The 27,705-nt window shown below is 45.7% G+C and overlaps 2 protein-coding genes across 3 annotated transcripts; both read left to right on the top strand.

The window, feature by feature from the left end:
• Positions 1–335: 335 nt before the first annotated feature.
• Positions 336–13,386, top strand: LOC310852144 (uncharacterized protein). 2 transcript variants are annotated; one of them, XM_083755086.1, is made up of 9 exons: positions 336–473; positions 2,678–2,939; positions 3,906–4,015; positions 4,814–4,864; positions 6,172–6,261; positions 7,178–7,249; positions 8,864–8,957; positions 9,785–9,855; positions 11,957–13,386. In XM_083755086.1, the coding sequence occupies exons 2-9, from the start codon at positions 2,866–2,868 to the stop codon at positions 13,315–13,317; spliced, it is 1,923 nt and encodes a 640-aa protein (XP_083611212.1). In that variant the 5' UTR covers positions 336–473; positions 2,678–2,865; the 3' UTR covers positions 13,318–13,386. The 2 variants fall into 2 exon arrangements, with proteins under 2 accessions (XP_083611212.1, XP_083611211.1); XM_083755085.1 differs by having other exon boundaries at positions 6,118–6,261.
• A 2,478-nt stretch (positions 13,387–15,864) lies between these two features.
• LOC310839788 (dnaJ homolog subfamily B member 6-like) lies at positions 15,865–27,032 on the top strand. Its single transcript, XM_083728712.1, has 8 exons — positions 15,865–16,006; positions 17,057–17,315; positions 19,269–19,378; positions 21,104–21,157; positions 22,967–23,077; positions 23,662–23,764; positions 25,342–25,412; positions 26,306–27,032. Exons 2-8 carry the CDS (start codon positions 17,251–17,253, stop codon positions 26,572–26,574), a joined length of 783 nt encoding a protein of 260 aa, XP_083584838.1. The 5' UTR covers positions 15,865–16,006; positions 17,057–17,250; the 3' UTR covers positions 26,575–27,032.
• The last annotated feature ends 673 nt before the right edge of the window (positions 27,033–27,705 follow it).

Raw genomic sequence — 27,705 nt, 5'->3', positions numbered from 1 at the left:
CAGGACTACAATTTAAGGATCAGTTCCTCTATCTAGGAAACCCTGAAGCCCCACATCAAGGCAACTTTGCAGAAAGAGTTATCTTATTGTAATAATCTGAACACATTTTTTACATACTCCTGAGAAGCATTTATGAACCAGAAGCGCTAGCAAACACTGATGGATTGCCACAGCGAAAGGGTCAAAGGTGAGACTGGGATGGTGAAGGAGCAAGAACTGGGAATGAACTCACATGTTCCCAAAAGTGTGACCTTTTGTAGATTCCCTCCCCCAGCCCACATCCTTAAGGAAAGCATAAAGCTCTGATGTCACAATAACCCCCAACTTCCCATTGGCTACTGGAGTTGTTGATCAGCAGGGGAGGAGGGAGCAGGTTTGGGGTGATGGTAAGCTCTTGCCTCCCCCAAGACATCAAGTGCCCAGCTCACCATCAGGTGGAACAAAGAACACGGGCAACTTCTGGATAAACTAAGGTATATTGAGCCTAGGTGATTTTAAGAAGTTATAAGAATATTGAATGATGATGGGGAGCAGGAAATGAACCCTATGGAAACATGGCTGCCATGGGAGGGGAAAGGGGGCAGCCCCCAACCCCCAATGAACCACAATTCACCAATTACTAGCATTCCTTTTTTTTTTAAAAAAGGATATGTTTCTATCATTTGTAGAAACTGAGAGAAGAGGTAAAATGTACAGACACTACTGTATTCTTATTTGTGAGAAATTTCCCTGCTTCCATCTTTTAGATATGCATTTGCATATGTATATGTATGGAGTATTTTACTTTGCCCTCACCCCATTTTATTCCCCTGTGGATATCCATGTAGGGGGGCGGAAAGTGTGTGTGTGTGTGAAAAGCTGGCACAAGGAGACAGGAGAACTTGAGGTCAGAGGGATTGTTAAAACAATAGGTCTTTGTGGATACAGGAAGCCTTAACAGCTAGAAGAAGATGTCCTGACATGGGCCAGGCCTACTAGCTGTGCACAAGAAAAGTCCTACCTTGGTCTCTGAAATGGAGGTTTTAAGGTCTCAAAAGGTCAATATAAACCCATGGGAGGTTGTAGATTCTCCTTCCTTTTTAAGCAAAGGTTGGATGGTCATCTGTCATGGATGCTTTAGTTGAGATACTTGCATTGCAAGGGGTTGGACTAGATGATCCTTGGGGTCTATTCCAACTCTACAGTTCTATGATTCTGTCATATACCATACATGAGGTTCCCAGGCAGTCACCCATCCACGCACTGACAGGCCTGCTTAGCTTCAGGTGGTGACCTCATTGACTTACACTATAACTTGTTCCATTCTGGAAAGCCTTCCATCTACAGTTTCATTCACTGTGTAGCTCCTCCACTGATCTTGCCCTACCGGAGACTAAGAAGAACCCAAACTTAAGTTAAAACTAGAATAAAACCCAACATTTCCTGGTAGATCCTCCGATCGGTACTGCGATAAGTTTGGGATGCTGTTGTTCCTCCATGAGACCTTTAGTTGAGATACTTGCATTGCAAGGGGTTGGACTAGATGATCCTTGGGGTCTATTCCAACTCTACAGTTCTATGATTCTGTCATATACCATACATGAGGTTCCCAGGCAGTCACCCATCCACGCACTGACAGGCCTGCTTAGCTTCAGGTGGTGACCTCATTGACTTACACTATAACTTGTTCCATTCTGGAAAGCCTTCCATCTACAGTTTCATTCACTGTGTAGCTCCTCCACTGATCTTGCCCTACCGGAGACTAAGAAGAACCCAAACTTAAGTTAAAACTAGAATAAAACCCAACATTTCCTGGTAGATCCTCCGATCGGTACTGCGATAAGTTTGGGATGCTGTTGTTCCTCCATGAGACCTAAGCACACCACAGACTCGGCGTTCATTCTTCCCCCTGTGCTAGGGACAATTTGGTGGCCAAAGGTTTCTGCCATTTTATCAAGTTTCCTATTTGTTCTGTGTGGTAGTCAGTCTATTTATGTAATCATGCTAGTGAGCAAATAAAAAATAAAGCAACAGAAATGCCCAGAACTAAATAAACACTACAGGTCCTCTTCTGAGTAAGATAACATTTGACACTCACAGGATAACTCTACAAACTTCATAGGATGATGCAAACCTGTAAGTGCATATGCATGGCCCATTTATGGTTACTGCCAGGACAGCTACGTGAACAGGACCCAAGAGAAAATGAGGATCCTGTTCACAGATAAACAATTCTGACACATAGTCCCTGATGTACTATCATTCTGGCCATGCCCTTCCCTTGGACACGTTCTTGACTTATTTATTGGGGTGGCATTGGCATCTAGTTTGTGTTGCTTGGTCAGTTGGGGTCTGGTGGTTGGACAAACCCTGTCTTTGAGAGGGAAGGTTGGCCAAGAAGACCTTTTGTACCCCTTCATCAGAGCAATTCAAAAAGGCATGTGTGTGCACTGCTTTTCTAATAAATAGGAGCTGAAAGTGGAGAAGTGGATTCTTCAAATGGAGAAGCAACCTGGTAAAATTCTGAGTCGAGATACACACACACACACACACACACACACACACACTCACTCTTTTACCTCCTGGGAGGCAGATCATCATCACCTTGTTCATTCTCCCTTTGTGTGCATGCAGTGGGAAGTTCTTGTGGGATGGACAGATTTTGCGGCGCCTCATTCTGTTTCCTCTCCGCCTGCAGGGCCCTTTGCCCACAGCACCCACCTCCTGCTGTACTGTAAGGAGCAGTGCAGCCAAGAGTGCGGCCATGGTCAGCCCTAGAAGCAGCTCAAATTGTGTGGACGCCTTCGGTGCTTCCAGAGACATTGTTCCCCTTGCAGCCGCTCTTTCCCCGTTTCTCTGCTACTGGTTTCTGCACAGGACAGGCGAATGGATGCCATGCCAGACTATTATAAGCTTTTAGAGATTCCCCGGGATGCCTCCGACAATGATATTAAAAAGGCGTAAGTCTTTCTCTTGAATTCTCAGCGTTCTTCTCTCTCGAGATTTTTGTTCGCAACTCAAGCCATGTGTGAGGCAGGAAAAAAAGATTCCTGATGCCAGTTCAATTAACACTTCACACAACATTTAATACACGACAGCATGCCCCTCAACTGTTCCATTTTAGGTGGGGCATCCTGGAAATATAGAAGCCATTCCAGCTTTTGACTGGATCCCGAAATGTCCTGTTTTTCCACCTGCCACTCTTGTGTGAGTCAGCTGGCTTGCGCTAGAGCACCAAACCAAAATATGCTTGTTTTATGGTCTCGCGTGCTTGTGTGAATCAGCTGGCTCCCGTGAGAGCTCGGAACCAAAATAACAAGCACCCTGATTTTGTTCAGAGGGATGTCAGAGGGTATGTGATAGTGTATTTTCTTTAGTGTAGAAAATGGTGCTTTGGCAATTGTATCATGGACTGTTCCCCACTAGGCCACCAGACATGTTTCAGTGGTAGACAAGCAGCAGTGCCTTAGAGCAAGAACCAGAAAGGCCCTACTAAACTCAGCTTACCTTCATGGTGACTGTCCACCATCAGTAGATTCCATAGCTTTATGGATTGAGGCATTTGATTTTGGGGGACTTAAGACAATGGTCAGTGCCCGGTGGCCCAGTGGAGAGCACCAAAATAGCAGCTGTGGCAGAAAAAGTATGTGCTAGTGGTGGCAGCTGGGCTGGGCCTGGCTGACATGGTGGTCTTTGTGTATAGGTGGGTGGGGCATAAGTGGCACCATGCCAAGGACCCCCAAATTCTTGTGCCAGTCCTGCATGGCCATCTGGTTGTTCACTGTAAGAACAGAAATCAGGACTACATAGGTGTTTGGGCTCTTTTTACGTTCTTAACTGGGATTTGCAATGAAGGCGGTTTATTGTTGCAGAAGGTGCTGTGACGCTCAAATACTGCATTCCCTTTCTCTCCTGGGTCTGTGCAGGTACAGAAAGAAAGCCCTACAGTGGCACCCGGATAAAAATCCAGATAGGAAGAATTATGCTGAGCAGAAATTCAAAGAAGTTACAGAAGCTTATGAAGTGTTGTCAGACAGTAAGCGACCAAGTTCATCACTCTCAGATCATTTGGGATCCCATAGGCTTATGTCTCCCTGGACTTTGGGACACTGATTTTCACACCCCTTGTTAGCTGAAGTCACTTCATTAAAGAATCAGAGGTTGTGACGGCTGTCTCTCTGGAATTCCCCCCTTTATTTTCGATTACACGTCTAGACCAGGGAGTTGATAGTAATAGACATGGATTATGGGGAGAGGCCTTTTTGGTAAACTATGGAAACTTATTGCCTGGCAGGTTTGTCATCAGGGATTGGCACTGCCAGGCATCTGCCAAGGTCCACACCCTATCAGGGGCTCCCACTCCTAACCCCGGGAGTCCCTTAATCCAACTCCTGCTAATTCTCTTGGCTGTCATTGCCTGCTCACTTGCCCAAACCAAGTGAGCGAGGACAGGAGCAAAGAGAAAGAGCAACAGCCTTGTTCCCTCCATCTGTGGCAGTGGTGCAAATTGGGCAGAGCGCATTCAAAGCACATAGTTCCCTGCCCCCCAAAAGAGCATAGGAACTGTAGTTTACTCCCCAGCTGAGCTAAAATTCCCAGAACCCTTAACAAACTGCAAGGCGGGATTCACCTAACAAGTCAAGAGGCAGCAGTAACAATGATGAGAAAGAGACGAGGCTACTCAGGGTTTGCCCAAACCTGTAGCCAACATTGTTACCTGCAGAAGCCAGGTTTCATAATCTATATTGCAGAGCCAGAGTATAGCTTCTAGAGGGTGCAAAGATTACCATTTTACTTGTGAACTTGCCAACTTGGTCCTCCTTCCTTTCTTCAGAGGCCAAGCGTGAACGTTATGACTGCTATGGAGATGGAATCACAGTGGCAGGTAAGAAACATATTCTTTCCTACTATTTCTTCTAAGGCCCATGAACCTCACATATAGGCTAAGATTTGTCTGGCATCTTATTTCGAATCCATGTTATAGATTAGGGTCAACCCTAGAAATCAACACATGCTATGGTTTTGGTTATTTGTGGTAAGAAAGGAGAATGCAAGCTGCAGAGGAATTCCTAGGCTGCCTTATGCAAAGCAGTCTGGCTGGCTTAGTGAAGAGTGACACAAAGTGTTGAGAGGAATCCTTTAGCCTGGAAGGTGAGATGTTACCAAGGTGATGGGGTGTATGTTTGAGGGGGCAGGAAAAGGGATTTTTCAAGCAATGGGTTTCTGGGAGAGAGAAGGAAGAAGAAGAGCTGGCATCTATTTTTGAGGGAAGCAGCCTGAAGGTTGCTTGTGCTGCTGCCTCTGGAAGTCCATACGCTGTAAGATCTGCATTTCTTCCATGCAGAATGAAGGTATAAATAGGTGAATAAGCCATATTTCTTAAAGCACGACAGTCTCCCCCATGTCTTCCATTCTCCAAAGGGACACAGACCCTGTGTGTGTGCCTGGGCCCCTATGGGCTTTTGCCACCACTTGGCAGAGAGAGGGGTAGGCCATCCAGCTTTTGTAACAATTTTCTTCTGAAGTGTAGGTGGGTTCCCACGAGGCAAGACACAGTGATAACAGCAAGAACCTTTCTTGAACTAACAGAATGGGACAACAGGCGCAAAGCAACTGCTTATATACATTTCTGAAGGCCTAGGCCACTCCCGCTCCCAATGTGATTGGCTGTCTAAACTTCCAAGCTGTGAATCATAAGTCAGAGTTTAAGGGCCAATGACAGATGCCCAAATCCTGAAATGTTCTGTGATTGGCTATCATGTATCGAATCAGAACACAGGGGCTCAGACTCCTTAGTCCAGACTCAAGCTCAGACAAATACAGACCACTAAATACACAACACTTTTTCTACTTCTTCATACATCTTTCTTCTAAGGCCCACAAACCTCACATATAGGACATATGTTTTGAACCCAGAACTGGAGCCCACAGGAGACCCCTCCCCTCTGGATGTCTTGTATTAAAACTCCTATCAGTTGTGACCAGCTCACACAGAATCCCTTGTGCTGAGTGGAGAGGTGGGTTTCCATGAGTGTTTCACAAAGTAGAGCCAGTCACGGACTACTCATCCTGGCTACACAGCTCTGCTCCAGAAAGGGAAGGGGCTTCTCCATTCTTTTCTTCATAAAAATTATACAGTGGGAGCATCCCAGGACTTCAGTGATGTGTTTGCAAATCATGTTACTACCCCAGCAGTTCCTGAAGGAGACGATTTGAAATTCACCTTCCGCAGCCCCTGGGAGGTTTTCCGAGAGATGTTTGGCAGCTCAGACTCTTATGCTGGTAAGCGTCATTCTTATCTGGATTGTGTTTTGATAGCTAAGATTTAGACTTTGTTACTGAAGTGTTGTTATGTTGTGATAAAGGGCCACAGTCCCCAGGAATAAAGAATTTCAGGATCCCTTGGCCTCACTCCACCCTTTCCTCTTGGGTATCTGTCTGTAAAACTGTGAACTCTGTCCTTTAGTGCAGACACCCCCAAACTCAGTCCTCCAGCTGTTTTGGGACTACAACTCCCATCAACCCTAGCTAACAGGACCAGTGGTCAGGGATGATGGGAATTGTAGTCCCAAAAACATCTGGAGGGCCTGCTTTAGTGTTTGCAGTTTTCTTGTGGTTCCCATTGACAGGAGATCTACTCACCCACTGGAGTTCTACCAGGCTGAACGTGGACCATAGCTTAGTGGAAAATTAGACTTCAAAAAACAACCAAATTTCTTTGGTAGATTCTGCAACTACTAACAGCCATTTGTTTGGGAAACCAAAACAATTTTGTCATTATTGTCACTGTGGTTGCTACTATTTTGCAGTAGCAGAAGTCATTGTGGCTGGCAGCAGTAGCAGGAGTTGTATTTCATTTCTGTTATTATTATTATTTTATTTCATAGTAGCAGTAACAGAATTCCATGTATTTAAAGTCTGAGCATCCCTCCACTGTAACACTCAAATCTGGGACGATTGATGTAGCTGTTTACAAAGGCCAGTTTTTAAACACCTAAAAAGACCCCAAAGAGGAATTTGACAGAGAAGTAGATAATAAAGGGGAGATGATTCCAAACAGATAGAACAGCAGTGAGTGGTGGTGGAGGTTGCAATAAAAGAGAAAGCAACTCCAGGATTGCAATGACTTAAGTTTGCGCATAAAGCCACATGCTGTTGCCATGAGTTGAATTTTATCCCCACTCTTCTGCTTTCTCAGCCAAAAAGGAGGAAGACGTTCCATGGTACTTACGAGGCCCCTTATTTTCCATCTCCATTTCAGAAGACTCAGGTAGGATGTTACCAGCCTTTAAATGTGAATCCCTCTGTCTAACCTGGAATGCTTCTGCCATTCTTCCGCCTTCTGATCTGTCGGCTGTAACCTCCTCTCAGCTTTACTCCTTCTGTTATGGGAGATGTTAGGAGTCCTTCCTTCCCCCTCCCTGCCAAACCTTTCCTTGTTGTGGGGACTGACCTCCATTTCTCTAGTAGCTAGTCTGGCTCTCCAGTTTTCTCCAGTTGAGCTCTGAACCTTTTCACTTGCTGCTTCTGCTAGTCAGTATGGCACAGTGGACAGAATGCTGAATCTCAACAAGGGAGGAGGAAATCTATTTTCAAATTTATGCTTAGCCATATTGTGGGCCAGTCTTTCAGTCACAGGTGATTGCAAGGGGTAGGGTAGCAGGTTCCCCCTCTCCCCAATGTTTTCCACTCCTCTGCTTTTCAACCAATGTGTATTAGGGCCCTTTGTAGCATTGATTAAATGCGCAGAAAGCCTACATTGTTAAAGAAACCTTGTTTCCATTCTCCAGGGATGGCCCTATCATTAGGTAGAGTGAGAGCTGCCTCTGGGCAGAGAGTGGACCCAGCTGTGTTCTGCATGGCCTGGCCTACACCCTCTCTGTTAGCTTTCTCCCTCAGGGGTGGCAGACCCTCCAAGTGTCCCTATTTTCCAGGGACATCCCTGATTTAGAGAACCTATCCCTGTTTCTGGTTTGATCTCAGAATGTCCCGCTTTTCCTTAGTATGTCTCTATTTTGATTGGAGAAGTGTTGGAGGGTATGGAGTTATCCTGCCCCTTACTGTCTGAAGGCAATCCTATATAGGAAAGTTTTTTTTTAAAAAAAAAAGTTTAATGCTTTATTATGTTTTTATATATGTTGGAAGCTGCCCAGAGTGGCTGGGGCTGGCTGGGTAAGATGTGTGGGGTATAAATAGTAAAATTATCATTATGGAATATGACGTCTCAATTTTCATCGGCGAAATGTTGGAGGGTGTGGTGTGGAGGAGGACTCTGTCCCATCACCAGCATTGCAGCAGGATTAAACTGCCTGTCTAGCCAGCTTTTGAACATAGAATTGGGAAGGTATCATCTCATAGATAGGATAGACCATTGTGCTCTGGTCTCCTAGTCAGTCCCTAGTAGCAGCAGAGGACTGGGTGAGTCCCCACTCTGTGTGTGTGTGTCTGTGTGTGAATATGCAGTGCTGAGATCCTTTTCCAGGTAAACTTTCCCCTACAGGTGTGAGCTTGCACTGAGTTCCATTGCCACATGGTCTTGGATAGGCAGAGGAAACTAGCTTCAGAGTTCAAACTGGAAGATTAGGAACATACACTAAGAACATAAAAGGGGTTTTTCCAGCTCTGATTTGGTGACTAAGAGCACATCCCTTTAAGTACTTTCAAACATAAAGGCTAGACTCTCAGAGGCCTGACACAGAGTGGCTTAGGGTCACTTGGCCAGGGGGTTGTCCTGAAGGACAAAGAGATAACCATCCTTTGGAGGATACTATCTGACGGGATGCAGGGATGACTGGCAACTGAACAGTAGTGTAGGGAAAACCTCAGCTGCCTTCTAGCATTGGTCATGAGTTCCCAGCAATGAATTTGTTGTCTTCTTTTGCAGGTGTTTCAATAACATTTGGACCCAAAAGATCACTATGTTTCTTCTCTCTTGATCCCAAAGTCTTCAGTTTAAGAAACATAATAAGCAGGAAAAGGTATGAGTTGTGCCTCTGCTGTCCCTGAATGCAAGGGGAAGCAGAGGTGGGATTGCCTAGTAGCTGCTGGTCAACAGAGCTAAGCCGTGGTTCAAGGCAGAGGTGCATGGGCACAGCAAGCTCAGGTCAGTTCCAGCATTAGCCTATCAGCAGGGAACTCCCAGCAGGGAAGCCCTCAGAAAGCCTAGGGAACCTCTCTCCCCAGCATCTGGCAATGAGATGCCAAGGGTTATGCAGGCCTGAAGCCAAAAAGTATCCAGAAAGATGCATCCTTTTGTGGAACAAATCTGAAGGACAGAACTAAATCTTATTATTTCATTATTTCATGAAGTTTGCACACTGCTTGATTATATCACAACCATACTTGGAAAGATACAAAAGTTAAAATACTAAAGCAGATGAAAATTACCTCAACCTTCTAAGCATCTGGGTTGCTGGGTTGCGCTGGGGATACATGGCTCTGCCATGTACAGATACAGATATAGACCTGCATTTCCGATAGGTGTCTCTCCCCCCCCCCCCAGGATCTGGTAAAAGCTGACATGTGACAATATGTCGTCATGCTCAGAGTTCCCCTGTTCCCCCCTCACTTCATTTGCTGCTACTGCTTGCAAGGGATGTGAAAACCGTGAGTATGGTGGTGTCATGCCTTCTGCTGCTAGGTAGTAGCTGGAAGACATGAGCTATAGCCCCATATTTTCTAGATGTGTCCAGAATCTAAAAAGGGCACTGATAGATTTTTAAAGCAGCTATCGTTGTGGTAGATGGGGAAAGGATGTCCATCTGTTTGCTTTCCACTGGGTAACTCCAGTGTGTTGATTTTCCAGGTCTGCAGATAAAGATTCTGAACAAGTAGAAGCTAAGGATGATAGAGAGATAAAATCTGCTGAGGCTTCAGGTAGGAAGAAACAATTTGGGGCCACAGTAAAGTTCATAGAGCTCAGAATTATTCCAAAGCAACCTGTTATTCACAGGCAGGTACAGAAGAAAGTATGAGACCGGAGTCTTTTTATCCTGGCTACAGATTACACTTTTGTATTTGATGTTAATTAAACTATCACTTTTTAACACTGTACCAACAAATCCTAATGTGGATTAGACACCCCCTTCTCCATAAGTAAAGGGGTAGGAGTGAACCACCCTTTAAGCACTGTAAAGTTCATTGTCGAAACAATACTCAGACTCTCCGCTCAGGGAAATCTGAAAGTTAATTTATGAAATCAGCACATGGTCTCAGCCAGGGGTCGGCAAGGTTTACCTCACCTGGGCTGGTTCACTCCAGTGGAGATCCCTCTGTGGGCCAGATCATGCGTGCGGCCGCGATTCCCAGCATCTGCGTCTGCGCAGACACAATTTTCAGCATGTGAGCATGCTCAGACACGATTTCTGGCACCGCAGAGCAGGCAGTTCAGTTTGGGGGCAGCCCGTGGGCCGCTTATGGCCCATGGGCCTTAGGTTGCCTACCCCTGCAGCATTAGCTCAAACTACAGAGTACCGTACGTTGTTCTAACACATGGATAGGCATAAGCACAGGCATCGTCCCAGCAACTGACTTGACGCTCCCGCTCTACTTTTAAAGTGTGTGTGCGCCTGTCATTCATGCTGTTCTCATTCCAAGCAAGAAGACTGAGCTTGGGAGCATGCACTCCTACAGGGAGACGGAGCTGTCCATGCAGGTGCATACAATGGCACATCTTTGGAAATGCGACCTGAGTTCAACACTGACTCTTCCTCCACCTCTGCTTCACTGGCTCCACTGATTGGCCAGCCACCTCCTCAGCTACTCTGGTAGCTTCATTCTCAGAAGGTGGGGTAGGGACTGACTCAACCAGCTCCTCTCCCTTATCATGACATCTGAAAACAGTGGGGCGAGACCCTCTCCCAAGTCACTGCCTGAACTCTGTCCACCCCAACTTCTGAATCATTCCCATCCTGGCTGGCAGCATGGCTGGCCCATGACACCCGTAATATCTGACTGTTGGCTATGTTGTCTAGAGCTGATGGGAATTGCAGTCCAGTAACAACTGGAGGGCAGCAGGTTGGGAAAGGCCATGGTTTGCTGTCTGATACATTCTTGGTTCATCTTAGAGATAATGATGGGTCATTAGAGCAGATACTGGTCTTATGAAAAAGTTATGTCAAAACTATCGTATAGGGGCAAGTGCTGGAATTCTGTGACTGAAAACCATTCCAGTGTTCACCAACCATGACTGAGTTCTTCCAACTCTTTGGTTAAGTACCTCGGCATCAGTAAGCCTCTTTCTTGATATGGGAATGAATGAATTAAAAAAGCAGACTCTTTTACTTCCTAGTGCTGGGGGCTTGTCTAGTTCAGGGGTTATTACCCTGTAGCTCTCCAGAGGTTGTTGGATTTCAACCTTCCCCAGTCCCAGCCAGCATGGATGGTGGGAGTTGTAGTCCAACAACACCTGGAGGTCTACAGCCTAACCATCCCTGGTCTGGATGGAAAATTGTTCCCCACCTGTGGTGCCCTTTCTATTGGTGGAAGTATTAGGAGTGCTGAACCTTGTCTTGGGAAATGAGTTGCTTATTAAAAAGAAATAACCCAACGGGTTTTTACATATATATACAAAATTTTATTAGATTTTCTGTTTTACAATTTAGAATACTCATTTAGACATCCTTAAAATATCAATTTCCTTCTTCTCTTTCCATGGTTCATTCTGCATATCATAAATCCCTGCATATTTTACATAAACTAAACCATTCAGTATTCCATTTTTACATCCATCAAAACTTATTTACACTGTTGAATTTATCTTAATGCTGCCAACATTTTCAAGTGTACACAGTTCCCCCCATATATTCAATAAACATTTTTCAATCTTCTCTAACCATATGTTCTTCTTGTTCTCTTATTCTATATGTTAAGTCTGCAAGCTGTGCATATTCCGTTAGCTTAAGTTGCCATTCTTCTTTATTTGAGACCTTGCTCGTTTTCCATAACCCAACATTTTTTGTTTCTGTGGTCATTGTAGGTGAAAACGAAAGCAACAACATAGAAGCAGTGGGCAGTGAAATACAGACGGAGTATGAGTCGGTCCCAGAATATAAGGAGAATGATGGAAATGGATTGGGGCCGGGGTATGATGAAGATGATGAGGCTCTTGGGGGATTTGAGTCCTACGAAAGGTGGAAGAACCCATGTGCAGTCTATGAGGTGGTGAAAGATGAGGTGCCTTCAGCCTATCCTTCGTCTTCCACGTACGAACCGCAGTATGGATGCAGCTCTTACACAGCTTACGAGATGCCTTCCAGGTGCTCATCTCCTGTGAAGAAAAATGGAGCCTCTCCTGTGTACGAGTCACAAAATGCGTATGAGTTTTCTACCATATATGACCCTCGGTATAGCTGCAGATACTCCCCCATTTATGAGTCACAGTACGATGATGACATCTCTCCATCTGATTCGCCATACATATATGAGACCTCTGGACCAAAGTCTCAGTACAGGTTCGACGACTCTTCTGTGTATGAATGGCAATACGGCTACGATACCCCTCCAATATACGAAACGCACTATACCTGCAAGGACTCCCCGGTGTACGAGTCTCCGTATGAATGCGAGTGCTCACCTGTGTATGAGTGGCCCCCGCAGCAGAATGAATCACAGCTTAAAGATGCCCCGACTCCTGAATTTGAGGGTTGGAATAACCCTCAGAGAGAATGCATCTCACATCCCAGATGCAGTGAGTCCCACGACCCTCTGGATCCATCTTCTGGAGATGCTGAAGATGCTCAAGGACCTGCTGGCTACAGGCTGGCTTCTGGAAGCAGGCCGTCTTCGGGTCTCAATGAAGCATCACCCGCCTCCCTTAGGGTGACAACTGGAAGTACTCCACCAGCTGTGCCTTCTGAGGAGCAGGGCCAGGGACCACATGGAGCCAGGAAGCAGCCAGTGGAGAGCTCGGAAGGGCTTCTGGGAGGCATGAGGAAATTCCTGGATGGAACGAGGAAGCTCTTGTGCAGAGGGCACCAGCCTTCCAAAGAGCCCGTTTCTGAAGGAGACAAGTGGGCAAGCAGTATAAGCCAGCTCCCAAACATCAACAACCCACCTCAGAGAGGGGTGAGGCAGCTGCATAGTGGAGGCAACCCTTTCCTGTGTGGAAACCATATATTTGTAGACCATTCCAACTGGCCCAGAGGGGACAGGAATCCATGCGTCGACAGAGCAATCCATGCACACATCCCAAGAGGAGCCTACTGGACAGGAGGGGGAATGACACCTCATCTCCCAGATATCTCCAGCAGGCTCCTGGGCAGAGTAAATAGGATCCCTGGCAGGGGCAGTTTCTCCTCTCCCCTGACCTCCCCTTCCAGCTGCTCCTATAACTCCTAGACCAAGGAGAACCTTATAAATCCCCGGAAGCTGGAGAGATGCATAATAAAGGGTGGAAGTGAAAAATTTTCCAGGTTGTGTTCTGCTGTAATTTCATTTAAAAGCCAAGGACATAGAAGGTGCTAGAGACTAGCCTGCAAGGTCCTGGAAGCTACTGCCGACAGGTGGTGCTATGTTCCAGATTGTGTGCCAGCAAATCCCAAGTGTTGCAATTTGGAAAAACGTTTGTAAATGGAGCACATCTGCAGCTCATTGGACACTTCTCTGGCATACCTTGCTGGCGTTAGAGGCCATTTCTGTTTCAAAATTAAAAGCATTTTCTGTTTAATGTCAAAGACTGAAAGCAAAGATTTGGAATATAGATAAGTGGGGGTGGGGTGGATGGAGGGGGTGGATTAATGTAACGATTTGTGGTTCTATTATGGGAGGAAAACCACTGATGTAACCTCTGGATGCCCTGCACACCTCTTTGTTTCCAGCATTGGAACAGCAGGGGTTCTGTACCACGTTCTGTACCATGAACACAACTATGGATCCTATATTATGTGTTGGGTATACCACACAGTGGTTGGGATTTTCTGAGTTTTCTCTGAACTACTTGCCCATTCTCATGTTGCCACCCTCTGGATTTCCCACAGAAGGGTCCAGGGTGCAGGGTCCAGGTCAGTTCATATGGGGAGAAGTGGTCTTTGAGATACTGGGGTCTGAGCCGCTGTACTACTTCAACTAAAGGTGGGTGGGGGAAAGCTTCCTGAAATAAGAAAATGAAGACAACAGGAAGCAGACAGAATTAGAACTATACTCATTAATAAAACAGTTTAGTTTCTACATACAGGGTACTGTGGTGTTCATTTTCAAACATGGTAAACCATTAAAAATGGCACCCCACCTGCATTCTGAGGTGGTTCAGTCCACTTTCCCACCTCTGAGGCTGCTGCTTGATTCTGCTGTGGGTGTAGATGTGCAGAACCTGATAGACATGGGGTGTGGGTAGGCGGTAACAGAAAAATCTCTCAAAAAGCAGAAAATAGCCCATCCCTGTTTGTGTGCTGGAGCCTCAGCCTGAGATTCTACTCTTTGCCTTGGAGATTCCAAAGACTCAGACTATATGCGATGTGAAAGATGTGGGATCTCTCTCCCTCTCTCTGTTTAAACAAATTCACAGCAGCTGGTTGAGCAGTTAAAAAGGAGAAAAACACATTGTTACAATATCGACCCCCAATCTCTGCTGAGCAGTAGGTAGCAAGATTCCAGGGAATCAGGGTGTGGAGGAGTCTGTTCTGTTTTTAACAAATATGGTTTATTCTACACATATTTACACCGGAAGCATTCAATGGAGGGAGTGCAGAGTTTAGAGCGTTTGCATCTCAAGAGGGGTTTGTTCCCTACAGCAGTGCAGCATTGGAGCCTAAGGATCCTGCAAACCATTCCCATGCCTCTGTCCCAGCCTGCCAGAATGGTTCTCTTTCAGCCTCTGCATGGAGTTCTACCTATTTCCTGCTTCCCCTTCCCCTTGCCAACCAACTGCTCCCCTTCTCCCTGCTTTTCCAAGCCTAGTTTTAAAAGGTGACAATTTTCCTGTGTGACACCATGCTCATGTTACCCTGGCAACCTCCCCCTCAGTTACCTGTGTCTTTTGCAGATGGCTTAATGGTAGGACCACCATCTCCCTCTGCCCCTCTGTCAAAAAAACAAGCTCAGCCTGTCAGCTCTGATTAAACCTCAGCATCCAATAATCTAAAGGGGGAAATCTGGCACCCAGGGATATGGGGGACCCCTGCTCCCTCACTAACTCCTAACAATACATTTTCTCCTCATGCAGTTTTTCTAAAGAAAATTTCCTTCAGCACACCCCTGCCACCTGGTATAGCACCTATATGTTTCCCTGATTGGAGCAAATAGCAGCTGGGTGTGCAGCTGCCTATGTCACTACTTTCATTGAAAAAGATTGCAGGCAGGGAAGATTACGCTCCACTCTCCCATCATAGTCATCGCTCTGATTTGAACCACCATCTCCCCTCCTGCTTTTATTAAAGCGAAGGTTCTCTTTCTGGATGCCCCAGAAGACATCTAATTCTCTGAAACTTGAAATTGGAACCCAACAACCCTAATGGAGGGTGACAATGGGGTGGCAGTGTTGAAATTCATGATGACACGTAGCAGGTGGATTGTACAGATGTTTCCTAGAGAAATTGGCAAGGGAGTAGCACCATGTTCTCCTACTGTTATGCAGAAGCACCCACTCTAGGAAGCTTTGCTTCGGTCCTCATGACTAGCATCATCTTGGAAGTACTTCTGTTGCCTGCCAGTGCCTTTCAGGCATGAGTGGGGGGGGGGAATAAGAATTATGGATATAGCAGTTCATAATTATGGATATCATAATTATGCAAGATCAGCAACATGGACCAAAGGCATCCTTCTCTTTCTTCCTCCTCTGTCCCATGTGTGGTTAATTTTATAATTTCCCAAGTGAAAAATACAAAGAGATGACATCATAATTGGCTGGAGCATCCCATTGGCTGCTGCTGTTAATCAGCAACGGAATTGGATGCTAGGCTGCTGCAGAGTTCCTTTCCCTGTCCCTTCCTATCTGGCAGCAACTGGGCCTGTGCAGGTGTGAACGGACACCTGCAAGACCTTAGAACTGTGCCCACCATGCAGCCAGGACAGTTCATCCTTTCACAATAAGGTAGGCCTGGTCATGTTGCGAATGGGGTGGGGATTTACAGTGGGTAGGTCACTGTGAGAAGAAGGAAACTGGTAGTGGAGCGGTGACGCTGTCCTTAAACAAAGAATGTTCTTTTACACTTGCCAAGAGCGGAGGTCTTTCCATTCTTCTGGGGCCCTTGATACTGTTCCTTTGCAAAGACAACTCACATGGGGCTATGAGGTTCTCATGCAGCCTGGCAGTTTTTTTCCTGTTTCAGCTTACATAGTTAGTTGTACCAGTTAGAACCACACATACATCTCTAAATTCTAGAACTGGGGTGGAGAACCTGTGTGGCACTTCAGATATTGTATGCCTTCAACTCCCATCATCCCTAACTGTTTGACCATGCTGATGACAGCTGATAGCCCTGGAGTCCAGCATCTAAAGGGCTCCAGGTTCCCCCTTCCCTGCTCCAGGTTAAACTTTTCACAGTGTCAGCCACTTATAGTTCATGGCAATGGCATTTTCTGAAACGGGTGATAATTACACTAACGGGAATAGATCAACCAGCTTTCACACAGGAGCAAAACCTCTGGGGACATAGGAAACTGCCTTTTACTGAGTCAGACCAATAGTCCATCTAGCTCCCTGTTGTGTACACTGACTGGCAGCAACACAACAGGGTTTCAGAAAGCGGACATTCTCAGGCCTACCTGGAGATGCCTGGGATTGAACTTTCCACGTGAAAAGCACAGGCTGTACCACTGAGCTGTGGCCCTTGCCTACATAGTTACTGGCATTTTACTACACATTTAGGTCTATGGAGGTAAGACTACCAAGATAACACAAACTAAGGGGGGGGGGGAAGGAGAGACAAACTAGAGTTGAACAGCTAAAAACTCTAAAGCTTGTAGTTTTCCTACTATCTTCAGTTTATATAAAGGCAGTATGGCTTTATAAGAGTCAAGGAAAATGACAAAAATGTATAAAAGTACGTAGCTCTCCTTCCTCCACAACTGCCTTTTCTTTGTGATTTGGGAGATGCTAATGTACATCCCGCTGGTATAAGTTCTCTTCCATGTGCCGTAGGGTCAACTGTCCATACCACTGCCTTTTGCTACCCCGCCTGGGGTTACCCAGCCGGGTGGATGGCCATGACCACCTCTAACCTCAGTTGAGAACCCAAAGACATTGGTTGACACCCAGAGACAATAATCAACACCTGGCTGCTTTTTCTGTGTTTACATCCTGCTCACTGGTTCTGCTGGAAACATCAATCCACCATGGTCGAGTACTATGAAGCTCTGGGTCTCCCCCGGAATGCTTCCTTGGATGACATTAAAAAAGCGTAAGTGCCTCTTCCCCATGTCCACCCCATTACCACCTTCCATGTTCTTAAGAGAAATGTTGCTGTCTCAGGCTCTCAGCCAATATGGGGTCTGGAGGGTAGTTATTAAATTACCTTTCATCTCTTGCTATACTTTTGGTGTCAAGGAAGGAAGAGATGGTTGGGCTCTAGGTGCCGGTTATTTTTTATTCTAGAGATCAGACATCTATTTAGGCATAGTCTAGGGGAGGTTGCAACATTTAACTGATTAATCAGCTAGAGCAAATCAACAGCAGCAGCAATAAAAAATGATCGGTGAAAACGATGCCCTGCTAAATCAAGCAGCAGTCCCCCCCCCCCAAAAAGTAGATTTTTTTAAAAAAACACAACTTAAAAAAACAACAACACACTGTAAATTTCAACCTCCATGAAAGAAAGATTCTCCTTCCTGCATTGCAAATCCTTTACTAAGCAGGAGGTTGGACTGGATGACCAGATTCCATTGTTCTGGGATTCTCTTACACAAAGGATAATGGGCCTTTTCTAAAAGGATGCCTACTGCAATGTTCACGTACCTCACCTGAATAGGATGAGGGTTCCTTTAATTAGGCAATAGCACTAGTACCCTGGTTCTATCTCTCACCATGAAAATTTGATACAAGGCTCACTAGGGTTTAGACTCAGAACCTATTCCAATGTCAGGGCTCAAACCTTATGCCAGGGTTCAGTTCCTGGCACACCTTAGTCCTCCAAAACCTTGCCACCACTCTTCATCCCATCCCAGCCAGAATTTTCTACATGAAGCAGCTGCTTCACTCTGCTGAATTCTTTAGCCCAGACATGCATTTGGAAACCATGCTTCTTAATATATTACCACAAGAAAGAATAATACCACTGAATATTCATATTTTGCCACCCTTGTACTACAGAATCTACTGCTGGACTGTTATATTAGTAGGTTGCCTCACTGTCTGATAATCGGGCTGGTTGCCTGACTCCTCTTGTATGAGAGGCTTGCTGAGGGCAGGTTTTTGGGGTTTTTTAGTGTGTCTGTATTTGTTGTACAATGGTACCTCAGGTTAAGTACTTAATTCGTTCCGGAGGTCCGTTCTTAACCTGAAACTGTTCTTAACCTGAAGCACCACTTTAGCTAATGGGGCCTCCCGCTGCTGCCGCACCACCAGAGCACGATTTCTGTTCTCATCCTGAAGCAAAGTTCTTAACCTGAGGTAATATTTCTGGGTTAGCGGAGTCTGTAACCTGAAGTGTATGTAACCTGAAGCGTATGTAACCCGAGGTACCACTGTATATATAATAAAATTCCGTCAAACAGCACATAATTTTTTCAGGATCCTCCAAGCATTTGCCAACATATAATTTATGAGGGTTTCCCACCCTAGCTAACACAAGACCCTTAAGGTTTTCCATTTGGGGGGCAATTAAGTTCTGGCAGCCACCAAGATCCGTGTCAAGAGTTCCTGAGAGTTGAACTCTTTCAGCTGATCGTCCCACAGAATCTGTGGTGATGTTGGACTGGGATAGCTGACTTTTTTTGTCATTTCTTGACACACCAGAATTTGAATACCTGTAGGAAGTCTTAGCATAGGTGCGAAAAGGTGTCTCTTTCCCCACAACAATTCTGAGACAATTGTGATGTCATGTGGGCAATTCGCCCTGGTGTGTGGTGCCATCTATACGGAAGTTTCATAGAAGACTCCCTCACATAAGCTGAGACAGACCAGTATGGTTTGGATGGCCATAGTGCATGCCATGAAGTAATGAGAAGCTTGCTGAGGGAAAGTCTGAGTCTTTTTTGCATCTGAAAGAAATGGAGACTAGGGACAGGAGTCTGTTCCCTTCCTCGCCCTGATGTCAGGAAAAATATGGCTAACCATACACAAATCTGTAGTTGTAGAAATGGTCACAGGGATACTGACTTTTATCATCCATTGTGTTTTCTGGGGGACCATAAAGATACAGGAAGAAAGCTCTAAAGTGGCACCCAGATAAAAACACAGAAAACAAGCAATTTGCAGAACAGAGATTCAAGGAGATTTCAGAAGCCTATCAAGTACTTTCAGACAGTAAGTATTCAACCTCTCACCAACCCTCTCTCATCACTGCCTCTTGTGCAGCACTTTTCCTCCGCCTGATCAGTTGCATGTTTCCTATGCAAATATGTGGTAGAGCAAGGATTGGGATTTTGCTTAAAACAAGAAATCCAAGCAAATTCATTTGATCACTTGGAGGCAAAACGGGAAAGCAAAACCACTTGGCACACTGCTGCAGCTACTGGGGACTAAGTGTAGCAATTTGTGGGGGCTTTTTGGCCGGCCCCAGAGTTTTCCTCACAAAAACCTGCTCTTTAGCACTCAGTTGGAGCAAACGTCAATTCAGGTTTTAAGCAGATTGCTGTTTGCTCTGATGGAGCTTTAAAGAGTAGATTCAGAGCAACAACAAAAAAAGGGGGGAGAGGGTGCTCAAACACGGAGCTTTAAAGCATGGATCGTGCCTGGAAAGACCAGAGGAAAGGTAAGTGTAGATAAGCCCTCAGTGCATCATTTAAAGGAGAGACCTGGAAGAAAAGGACTCAAAAAGGCTCAAAAGATGTGCAAACTGTACCAAAGGTTTGCAGTATATTCTGGCACCTGTTACATGCAAAATGCTAACACAGACAGGCAGACCCAAATAACTATAGGCCTTCCCTCACTCATTATCCTTGGCACATTCATGTAGGTCCTTAATGCTACCTTATACAATGCACAGGCACCCCCCCCCAAGGAATTAGTGTGATTTCATGCATTTCATGTTGTGGTGGCCGTTGTTTCCCCCTTACCTGTGAAGGGTGTGTGCCTGAAGTGGCCTTCAGAGCTTTCGGAAACTGTATGTGAGCAGTGTGCCCCCCTTCTTTATTGGCCTCTCTTAGAGACGTGACACACTGCTGGCTGAAAATGTCTTCTCTGCAGTAAAAGGTTGATTGTAACTAATTCCACCATTTAATCTGACTCTGCTAGTATCTCTTGTTCATTTCAGGGAAGCTGGTATTGACCACCCGTACCTTAAAGTGTCAATAATTCACCAAGGCCCTGATTGCTGCATTGAATATCCTCACAGTTGATGCTAAAATCCTCTGGGCTCAGGTGATGGATGGTTATCACACTCTCTATAGCCTGGCCACCCTGTTCAATATACCATTACCTAGTGGCATAATCTATTTTGCCTTGGTTAATCTGTCCTGGCTATTTTGTGGCAAAGATGCATTTTCAAGTTTCAAACTATATGCTATCGTGGGAAGAACACTGGCAGAAGCAGGGGTCCTCCAAATGGACTATTTATTGAGCATCCATCCAGATTCGCTTGCACAAAGCTTACACAGTGGTTAGACTATGTCTGGTCTTTATTGAGCATTTGTTCCAATTTGTTTATGGAACAGTTATACGACAATTCTGCCCATTCATCATTTGATACACCTGTCCAATCATCCTTTGTTCATCTCATGCTTTTCAATGCAATTCCCCATCACTTTCCTAACTGCAAAAAGTCCTGGTTTTTCTCAAGTGGATTTGTTGTGCTGGTAGAGCGATAGAGCCCTTTCATCTTTTTTAATCACACAAACCTAAAGTTCTGGTATGTGCTTGAATACCTCCTGTGAAATGCTGACAGCCTAGATGTGCCTACAGTGGTTTCCACTTCCAGGTGATGCACCTGTTATTCAAGATCCAGCATAACATGCCAGACTGCTGTTAGAAACCACTGTCTCTGAGATCGGATGGCGGGATGGTTGACTTCTTATTCTTTCTCCCTTTCAGAGAACAAACGTGACATCTATGACCGTTGGGGTAAGGATGGGCTACTGGGAAGAGGTAAGTGAGAGACAGTCCAGGGAAAATCTTCTCCACCACAGAAGATGACACAAGCAACATATTTAACCTAGTTCCATGGTTCTTTCCTTTGTAAAAGATATTGTGTGTTGGTAACTGTGAAAGCTGTGAGAATGTTTTGGTTTTATATTTTTTTAAAAGCACTATTGTTTTTAATGTTGTTTGCTGCCCTGGGCACCTTTGGGAGGAAGAGTAGGATAAAAATGGTATAAATTTATTTACTCACTTTAAAGCAACCTGGGATAGATTGTGTCTGAGGAGAGATTACTGTAAGGTTCTTGTGCCTTTTTCCTCATGGCAAAAAGAAGTCTGTATCATGTGTGTGTGTGATTTTGAGCTGGTAAATAACAGAAGAGAAAAGTAGCCTCTCTCACTCCAAGTGCTGTTCGTCCCAGATTGCTTTGGGTTAAGGAAGAAAAAAAATGGAGGAAATGGTCACACAACTTCACTCAACACGTAGATTACACCTGGTATTCTTGTAAAGAGAAAATTAAGCTATCAGTGTGGTAAGAACTTGCTGCAGGGTGAGGGTGAAAGATCTCTACACAGTCTCATTTGGGGTGGACATTGGTCAGTCACAGGGCAATTAAAAGCTACCACTTATATTTGGCCCCAGGATTAACAGAATGATATCCAGAATGTGCAATGTGTAAAGAATAGATAAGGCATTTTTACCCAAACATTTGCCGTTTTAGTACTGGGGACAAATGTCAAATAATGTCAGTGTAAGTTCTGCTCCTTTAGTTTCTGAATTGGAATTTAGATGACCATGAGCAAATCTGTACAGTGTAGTACTGGATTCAGCTTTGAATATATTTGTCTCTGGTTCCACCCAGAACATTGGGTCTATTCAGAAGCCCAGTGCTTACATACCTGGGGCACAATTTTGGAATCCTATTGGTTTCAATAGGAGAACAAAGCATGTGATTCATTCTCTCCCATTGAAATTAGCATTGGTTGGATTGCACCCTTACTTTGTGTTTCTATAAACCAGGGGTGGGTAACCTGTAGCCCTTGGTTATAATAATAATAATAATAATAATAATAATAATAATAATAATAATAATAATAATTTATTATTTATACCCCACCCATCTGGCTGAGTTTCCCCAGCCACTCTGGGCGGCTCCCAATCAGTGTTAAAAACAGTACAGCATTACATATTAAAAACTTCCCTGAACAGGGCTAGGGCTGCCTTAAGATATCTTCTGAATGTCAGGTAATTCTTTATCTCTTTGACATCTGATGGGAGGGCGTTCCACAGGGCGGGTGCCACTACCGAGAAGGCCCTCTGTCTGGTTCCCTGTAGCCTCACTTCTCGCAATGAGGGAACCGCCAGAAGGCCCTCGGCGCTGGATCTCAGTGTCCGGGCTGAACGATGGGGGTGGAGACGCTCCTTCAGGTATACAGGACCGAGGCCGTTTAGGTTAGACTCCTGGTTAGACTCCAGTTACCATCGCCCCTAGCAAATATGGCCAGGGATTATGGGAGTTGTAGTTCAGCAACATCTGAAGGGACACAAGTTTGCCACCACAACATTAAATTATACTGTCCTGACTGTACTTGCTCATGGTGAGCTCATCTGCTGTGGTTCAAAGGGGGTTGTATACAGCAATGCCCTATAACAATCTTCATCCTTCTGGGCTTTTGCGTTCTGGTTCCAGGACACCTAGCTACGGGGAAAGGAATTTTTATTTTGACAACTTCCAGGCCCTGTGTCCCATACCCCATCATCTCATCTAATATCCAGAATACCTGGCTTTGACATATCTTTCCTTTTAACTTTTTCAGGTAGACCTGGGGCATCATCTAGGACCAACATGAGCCCTGATTATATGTTCCACTTCCGCAGTGCCCATGATGTCTTCAGGGACTTCTTTGGAGGACGGGACCCTTTCTTTGGTAAGTGGTGATTCCTCTCAGAGGCCTGGAAGGTACCTAAAAGTCAGTTGGTCTAACTCCCTGCCTGTCAACTCACATAATCTCTCTGGCCTACAACCTGCCACAGGGAAAGAAGGAGTGCTATATAAGAGGTGTTTCTGGAGAAATAGTTTCAGGTGACTCAAGAGAGAGAGCCAAGACACACATGGTAGAACCAGGCAAAATAAAAATCTCACTCCAAGTAACCAGCTGTCAAGGCTGGAGACAGAGGCAGGTCATCACTAAAATAATCAGATGTCTGTTTTCAGGGAAGTTGACTCTTTATTCAAGGAAATGAACATACACTTGGCCTAGTGGCCTCAGCAACACCAGTGGGCCTTGTCCCTATGCAGCAGTTACCAGGATGGAAGGTTCACCCTTTCTATGGCTCTTCCTCTCCTGGATGTTTCCCAAGCCATCTCAAACTGCCTGATGGGAAAACTACGCCATAAGCCAGGCCCAGGAGAGCTGAAGGTCCACTGAAATATCTACTGTGTTCCTACCTGTGTATCTCTTGGCTCTCATCTCAAGTACTTGAGGCCTGATGTTGCCATCTTGATTTTCAGGAGATGCAATGCCATTTGGTGCATGTGCTGGTGGAGGAAATGGGTTCTGCTTCTACTCTTCATCAACGAATTTCGTCAACGGCAAACAGATCACAACCAAAAGGTGAGGGTGGGCCAGTGGACAGCCATGACTGAACCATTGCAGCTTTCACTCACTAAGTCACATGGTTTTCTTAGGGTGACCAGTTTCCTCACTAGAAATGTTCCTGTGCCTTGACAGCAACATGACAGGTATCCATGTGTCAGTCTGTTCTTGAAGGTTCTTGAATAGGACAAATAAAATGCTGGCAAGCATTGGCACTCAGGGAAGAGAACAAGAAGATCTATTGTGGGTTGTGGCAGGAGGAGGAGAAGGGGCAAGCCATAGCAAGGGCAGGTGTCAGGGTAGATATCATTGGGCTACTGCCAAGGCCCACATCCCTTCTGGGGGCCCATTGCCCAGACTCTGGAGCCACTGAGGCCTGCTCATCTTCCTTGCTATTGCGGCCTGTTCACTAGCCCCTCTACAAGTATGCTGTGACAGGAGCAAGGAGATGGAACAGCAGCTTCCTCTTGACCATGGTTTCCCATACTTGGGTCTCCAGCTGTTTTTAGACTACAATTCCCACCACTGTTCCTGCTAGCTAGAGATGATGGGAGCTATAGTTAAAAAACAACTGGAGAGCCAAGTTTCGGAAACTCTGCTGTGGACAAATGATCAGGGTGGGCCCAGAGAGGAGAAGTAAGTGGGCAACAGTGCCTTGGTGAGGAGAGAAGCGCACTGAGGGCCCCTTGCCCAAGGGGTCACCAGAACCTGGAGCCAGCACTCAATACAGACTTATGGGCTGTATAAACCCAGCCTGTGAATTAGGAGAGTGCAGAATTCAAATCTGACTTTTCACTGTTGTAATTCTTCCTTTTGACCACCATTACCATATTAATTATGTGCATTGTTTCTTTTTTAAAAAAAATACTATGCAACTGCTTGTTTTTAGAGTGAGAGATATATTTAACAACTTCTGAGAGGTAATGATATGAATATTAATTAACTACCCAGGTTCAGATTTTATTTCTGTTCTTGAAGACAGGATGTTTATGGTGTGTGTGGGTGCGTGTATGACATACAAACACAAAAAAATGTACCTGTTTCATTTTAATACATAATTCTTGTACAACCCATTTAGCCATACATTCAGATCTTTTTATTTTAGAGCTGTGTTACATACATTGAAATTGATTTTAATATAAAAGAATAATAATTAAAAAGGTACATAAAATATAGTATAAACTTATAAATTACACTTATAAAAGATAACAGCATTTATTGGCATTTTACTTCTAGGCCGCATTTGGGAAAAGTAACATCACATATGTAGCCAGGTTTTTAGTCACACAAAACTTTCTTAGATGTGAAAGGAGCTGACTCTCCCACCAAGGTTCACTTCTTCCTACAACCAGTTGTCAGCTTATAGGGCAGGGATGGAGAATCAGTGGCCCGCCAGATGTTGTTAGACTCCATCCTCATCAGCCCCAGCCAACATGGCCAATGGTTATTGCTGGTGGTTGCAGTTCAGCATCATCTGGAGGGTACCATTTCTCATCCCTGGTTTGGGAGGCCAGTTGGATTTGATTAACCCAGAAGGAGTTTGGCTTTCTCCTCTGCTGGCAGAATAACTTATTAAGCATTTCTCTCCTTCCCAGGATTGTTGAGGATGGACAGGAGCGAGTAGAAGTTGAAGAAGATGGAGAGCTTAAATCTGTTCTTGTTAATGGTAAGGTTCAGAAGTAGAGAATGAGACTTTTAAAGAAAGCCTCAGGTCCCGCGTGGGGCAGATGTATCTGTGGGTGCCCCAGTGCTCACAGCCACCATGTTATGGAAAGCAGATTTAAGCTATGCAGAGAGACACAGACAAGATAGTCTTGCAGTTTCATGGATGTGATGTCCAATCCTACTGACCTTGTTTGGCACTGATATATCTAACCCAGTGGTTTTCAACCAGTGTGCTGTGGCACTCTGGGGTGCCTTGGATGATGGTCAGGGGTGCCACAGGCAACACTGGCCTCTGTCCCTCTTCCCTTCCCTTCCTCCTCTGATGCTCTCTCGCATTTCTGCCTGCCATAGGCTTTCACAGCTGTTTATTGTAGCAGCCCTGGGCAGTGGCGAAGCTACTACCGGGAGCGGAGTACATCCGGGGGTGTGGCTGGCGTGCATCCCAGGGGGTGTGATGCGTGTCCCAGGGGGTGTGGCATGCCGCCCGTGGGGGGCATGGCGCTTGTCGGGGGGTGCATGGCATGGGGTGCGCCTCCTGGGGTGTGCACGGTGAATGGTGCGCGTCCCAGGGGTGCGCGGTGAGTGGCGAGCGCCCTGGGGGGGCGCCGGCTGCGATGGCACCCCCTGGATGGCACCCAGGGCGGACCGCCCCCTCGCTCGCCTTCGTCTGCCAGTGGCCCTGGGTATTGGCTCCGCAGGCAAATGGTGCCTCTGGGGGGCACCTCCCTTTGGGATGGGGTGCAACTCAGAGACCAGGGACAGCAGCAGCAGCAGCTGCCCAGAGGACAGGACAGGAGAGGAGACTGGGGAACACTCAGTGTAGTTGGTTAAGAGAGCCGTGGACTCAAAAAGGTTGAAAACCTCTGGTCTAACCTGTCTTGCCCTTTCTTGCAGGTGTGCCCACTGAGAGAGCATCCATTAGAGAAGCTGGGGGGCATCATGGTGAGCCCAACAGATACAGGTCCGCACCTCAGTTCGGCTACCATGATGACTCCGATTCTGAACCCATCTATGAGGTGCGCACCATCAGGCATGCGTTCCCCAACCAAAGGAATAAAGGCTACAGAGCAGGAAATATGTCCCCTGCAGAAGACACAGATAGCGAGTCTCATGATGAGTTCCAGACTGAGGATGACGATGAATCCCATATCCCTGAGTTCTAGCAGCATGATGTACATGAATTAAATCCCATATATTGGTGGCAAGTTGGGAGGAACTTGTTGCCACGTGTGCCTGATACAAACACACTGAAGACACTGATAAGAAGAAGTAGGTGCAAAATGGACCCTGGGTGGAGCTAGGCAGCTGCTGAGTGGGGAGAGGCTGGCTGCCAAGAAACATGTCATGACAACAAGGAGGGATGGGCAGAAGGAAGAGGGGGGCAATGCAGTAGTGAATGCAACCCCTCAGGCAGAGAAAAAAACAGTCCTATGCCGAAGGGAATAGCTTCACTTTCACAAGTCACCAATCGACTCCACTATGGTTGAAGAAGACTCAGGCAGAAACATGTCCTCTAAGTCTACTTGCTTACCAGTATAGTGAGAACTGAAAATTATGGGATCCATTAGGATGGAGGTTAGCAAAGGGCAATGGGCTGTTTAATAAAGGTTGGGAACAGTGATGTTTGTTTCCATTTTCTTTTCTGATCAGCCATGGAGGAGATACTTGTGTTCCTCAAGACGAAAGAATGCAGTATGGTCAAGATTTCTCTGGCTCTGGGGCCTACAGCCTTGTGGTGGGGGCTGCCTCAGAGATGTGATGCATCTTCATTCACAGATGTAGTTCTTTAAATGGCAAAGCTGAAGACATTCAAGAACAGGCCACACTAGGGTTTTGGACGTGGTTGGGTTTTGGAGTGTCCTTGTGGCCCCCGGATTTTGGTACTGGTTTGGAGTTGATTGGACAAGGTTGGATTTTTTGGCATCCACTTGTGACCCCAATTTGCTTTGTCAGTTACGGTACTTGTTTGGGGGTGGCAGCACAAAATGTGGGGTTCGCAGAACAAAACAGCACAAAACTTTGGCATCAGTTTGAGGGCATCTGGAATTTTGGGGTCACATGTTAATGAAGCTCTCTCAAACCACTGTTGGAGGTTACGGTGAAATATGAGTCACCTCTTAGCTAGCAACTCCATTACAATCAGCAGAGCTATTGTGTTTTAAGGTCGTTGTGCAACTGTCATAGGTACCTATCAGCACCAGTGTCATCATGGATTACAAGGGACACAGTTCCCACCTCTGTGTCCAGGTAGTTTGAGGCATTTTTAGTGGGGGTTGTCTTTTTTTTTTTTAGAC

This window comes from Podarcis gaigeae (assembly GCF_964106915.1).
Source record: "Podarcis gaigeae genome assembly, chromosome: 1".
Lineage (NCBI taxonomy): Eukaryota > Metazoa > Chordata > Lepidosauria > Squamata > Lacertidae > Podarcis > Podarcis gaigeae.
The sequence above is the reverse complement of the archived record's forward strand: the minus strand, read 5'-3'. Positions and strand labels throughout refer to the sequence as shown.